Source organism: Vulpes vulpes, chromosome 1 (genome assembly GCF_048418805.1).
Source record: "Vulpes vulpes isolate BD-2025 chromosome 1, VulVul3, whole genome shotgun sequence".
Lineage (NCBI taxonomy): Eukaryota > Metazoa > Chordata > Mammalia > Carnivora > Canidae > Vulpes > Vulpes vulpes.
The window spans coordinates 22,355,497-22,359,744 of NC_132780.1; the positions used below are offsets into that span (position 1 = coordinate 22,355,497).

General features: G+C 41.1%; 1 protein-coding gene across 1 annotated transcript; it reads left to right on the top strand.

Moving 5' to 3' along the window:
- Positions 1–1,280: 1,280 nt before the first annotated feature.
- LOC140600017 (zinc finger and SCAN domain-containing protein 4-like) lies at positions 1,281–3,885 on the top strand. Its single transcript, XM_072767521.1, has 3 exons — positions 1,281–1,729; positions 2,336–2,501; positions 2,591–3,885. The coding sequence occupies exons 1-3, from the start codon at positions 1,376–1,378 to the stop codon at positions 3,325–3,327; spliced, it is 1,257 nt and encodes a 418-aa protein (XP_072623622.1). The 5' UTR covers positions 1,281–1,375; the 3' UTR covers positions 3,328–3,885.
- The last annotated feature ends 363 nt before the right edge of the window (positions 3,886–4,248 follow it).

The window sequence follows — 4,248 nt, forward strand, 5'->3', positions numbered from 1 at the left end:
GGTATTGGCAAGGATGCGGAAAAAAGGAACCCTCTCACACTGCTGGTGGGAATGCAAACTGATGTAGCCACTCTGGAAGATACTACCGAGGCTCCTCATAAAGTTAAAAATAGAACTATCCTCTGATCCAGCAATTGTACTACTAGGTATTTACCCAAAGGATACAAAAATACTGATTCGGTATGATAGCCAAATTATGGGAAAAACCCAAATCCCAAGAGCAAAATTTTTAAAAAGACTTCTTTTTCTTTTTTTTTTTTTAAGATTTTATTTGTTTACTTAACAGTGAGAGAGCACAAGCAGGGGGAGCAGCAGAGGAAGAGGGAGAAGCAGGGTCTCCACTGAGCAGGAAATCTGATGTGGGGCTCCATCCCAGGACCCTGGGATCATGACCTGAGCTGAAGGCAGACCCTTTTTTTTTAAAATTTTTATTTATTTATGATAGTCACAGAGAGAGAGAGAGAGAGGCAGAGACATAGGCAGAGGGAGAAGCAGGCTCCATGCACCGGGAGCCTGATGTGGGATTCGATCCCGGGTCTCCAGGATCGCACCCTGGGCCAAAGGCAAGCGCCAAACCACTGCGCCACCCAGGGATCCCCTGAAGGCAGACCCTTAAGGAACTGAGCCACCGAGGTGCCATAAGAATTTTTCTATAGTCATTTTGTAAATGCCTTATTACACAATGGAAGCTCCTCTCTACTCCTGGTTTACTAAATACCTTTCTCAAAATTGAGCACTGATTTCTTATTAAGCTTTTTAAATATATCTACTATTAAGATGAAAGCATATTCTTTAAATTCAGTAATGTGATAAATTACACTGCTTTTTGAGATTTAACCCAAATTGTATATAGAAGATAAAATTCACCTACTCATGAAGTATTACTTTCCTTATATATGACTGAGTTTGATTTTCAGATATCTATGCTCATAAGAATTATTGGCTAGTATTTAATGTACTAGTAAGGTTTATCCGTAAGGTTGGTTAATTAATTAACCTCATTAACTAAAAGAGAAGTGTCTTTTTATATGCTCATCTAAGACTAGCATTATGTCTTTCTTAAATGTCTCAAAATTCACCTATGAAGTAATATGGGTCTGAAATTTATATTTTCTTTTTGCTTTTTTTAAATTATTCCAGTGATATAATTAAATATCTCTTCTTTGTAGTTTATAGTTTTTAAGCATCCACCACTATCAACTCTATGCAACATCTGTTATCTAAATAGTAAAATAAGAACAGAAATATCAAATGGATTCCCTGATTTTGTTTTGAAACAGATCTCCAGAAACAGAGGACTTCACAAACTGCATCCAGGAATTTGCATCTCTGATAAATATTACTAAGATTGGATTTATTTCTGTGTGAACCATCCATGGATGATCCTGGGTCAAAAAATAAAGACTTTAAGCCCAGCCAAAGACCTGCTCTCCAAGAGGCACAGGAGATTTCTGAGTTTAAGGACACTCAGAACAGTTTATTTCAAAATGGCAACAACTCACATGCAAAGCAGGAACTGCAAAGACTCTATAAATCATTTTACTTCTGGCTGCAGCCAGAAAAACACAGCAAGGATGAAATTATTTTTCAAGTGGTCTTGGAACAGTTTATGATCAATAGACATTGCAGTGATCGGTCTACTTTGAAGAATAAATGGGAATCAAGTGGCAGGAACCTGGAGAAATTCATGGAAGATCTGAGTGATAGTTCTGTGAAGCCACCTGGCTTAGTGAGTAGAAGATTCTTTTCCCCTAGAGGGAGGGGCCAAAAAGAGTCAGGAATAAGCAGTCAGTAGGAGATACCTGGAAGTAGGAAAATACGTTATTAGAGATGCAGTTGTCAGATCACTCCTCCTCACCCAGGGAAAACTTAGGAACCTAAGTGAGTAAAAATAAGGGGTTATAGTCATTCTTTCAGTGGGACATAATAGGAACCAATATATTAATTTATTTCATTGAGTTTCATTGGAGAGGTGGTACAGAAACTCAGCAAAAAGTTGTCAGTTGGGCAAAACCTCAAGGATGAGGAGAAACACCTTGACAAGTGCTGGATCTTCCCTCAAAGCCTTAGCATTCATCTTTTTTATTAGGGAAGACACATCAATAAAGAATACATAGGGCATCCCTGGGCAGCTCAGCTCTGTAGCGCCTGCATTCGGCCCAGGGCATGATTCTGGAATACCGGTATCAAGTCCCACATCGGGCTCCCTGCATGGAGCCTGCTTCTAGCACTGCCTGTCTCTGCCTCTCTTTCTCTCTCATGAATAAATAAGTAAAATATTTTTTAAAAAAAGAATATATTACAGCTATCTTTTTTTTTTTTTTTTTAATAACAGGTCCACGTCCACATGAAGGGTCAGGAAGCCCTCTTTTCTGAGAATATGCCCTTAAGAGAAGTCATCGTTCATTTCATGAAACAATTGTCAGCAGGAACCCCAACAGAAGAGAACATGGGAACACCCTCCTGGACTTCCCAAGATACTTCCCTGGAAACAGGACAAGGTGAGTGGGGTAAGCCAAGGTACCAGAGGGATGTTGTGTGTGGACTCCTTCTTGGGTACAACTTCACTGAGTCATTTTATCCCCCACAGGAGATAAAGCAAATGGCGACAACATTTATCACAATGACGGTATTACTAGTCAAGGCAATGCAATACCTTCCCTGTTCATTGTCCATGAGGAGGACTGTCCTCAGCCTGAAGAGGACAGTGTTTCTTTGAAGAATCTGCTCAGCCCTGGAAGAGCGGGTCTAGGTACGTCCAAGTCCCAGGAAGGGTCCCTGCAAGGACGCCCATATCAAGATGTCCTGATGGAGAGGGCACCAGGGTTTCACTCTCGGTCAACCCCAGTCACCCCTGACCCTGTTTCTACCCACCAAAAAACCGAGGGGAACTCCACGTGTGGGGGACACCAAGAAAGATTCCGTGACGCCCAAAACTCCTACAGATGTGAAAAATGTCCCAGGATCTTTAGGTATTTCTCTCAGCTAAAAGCCCATCAGAGAAGACACAACAATGAGAGGACATTCATTTGTGCTGAGTGTAACAAAGGCTTCTTCCAAGCGTCAGACCTACACGTGCATCAGAAGATTCACACAGAAGAGAAGCCTTTCAGGTGCAGCACATGTGAAAAATCCTTCAGCCACAAAACCAACCTTCTGGCCCATGAGAGAATCCACACGGGTGAGAAGCCCTATGTATGTGCGCTTTGCCAGAGAAGCTACCGCCAGTCATCCACCTACCACCGCCACCTGAGGACTCACCAGAAAATTGCCGTCAAAGGTACTCCTTCCACATCAGAAGCTTCCTCAGCTGTAGCCTCAGTGTAATGCTATGTGAATATGTATGCAAATACGTATGTTTCCATAGCACCTCCCTATTTAGAACATATAATTTCCTGATTATATTTTCCATTTATTTTCTTCACTAAAATGTAAGTTTAAGGAGGAATTTCTGTTCGTTCACTGGAGTGTATCTCAGGTGCCCAGAAAAGTGGCTGACAAAAAATTCAAATAACCAATAAATAACCTGCTGAATAAATGGATGAATGTGTAATGTTGGTGTTTATTCCTTAAAATCCATGAAAGTTCAACTCCAGGACACAAACACCAGCTTCCAGTGGTCAAGTGATGCTTTCCCTCCTGCTCCCCTGCCTCTGTCCACACACTTTATCTTTACTGGGTCACATGCACTTAAAAAGGTGCAGAGCAGGGGCACAAACCCAGAAATAGGCCTTAGTCTATAAAAGGGAACTTCTATATTCAAATGTTATATTTCTTTAATTCACTTGATATATTAATGGCTATAATAATATATCTGTGATATATTGGTGATTGAAAGTTTGAGAATGCTATTTTATTGACAAATAAATACCCAAAAAGGTCAAATTCTTTCCATTCATTTCTTCCAGAGATGGCACGTATGGGGTGGTGGTGGTGGTGAGGGGGGATGAGGAGCTCATTTGCAAAACTAGTTTGAAAGGGCACTTTGGAGGAAATGAAAAGATGCTGTGCACAGCTGAGGCAAAAGCACTTATGTTGGTTACTTGGAATACATTTGTGAGCTGGTTTCCACTAGGAAACTGGGACTCAATCACATTGAGAAACTAGAAGGTACCATGTGAAAATGGCTTCAATCATGGAAGGGGGTATTCTGTGAGGTATATTGTGACATTTCTCTCACTACATTCATAGTGCAGAGGACTATGGGGCTGCAGACAATGCTCCACTGTGTGGAGAAGCCCACTGATC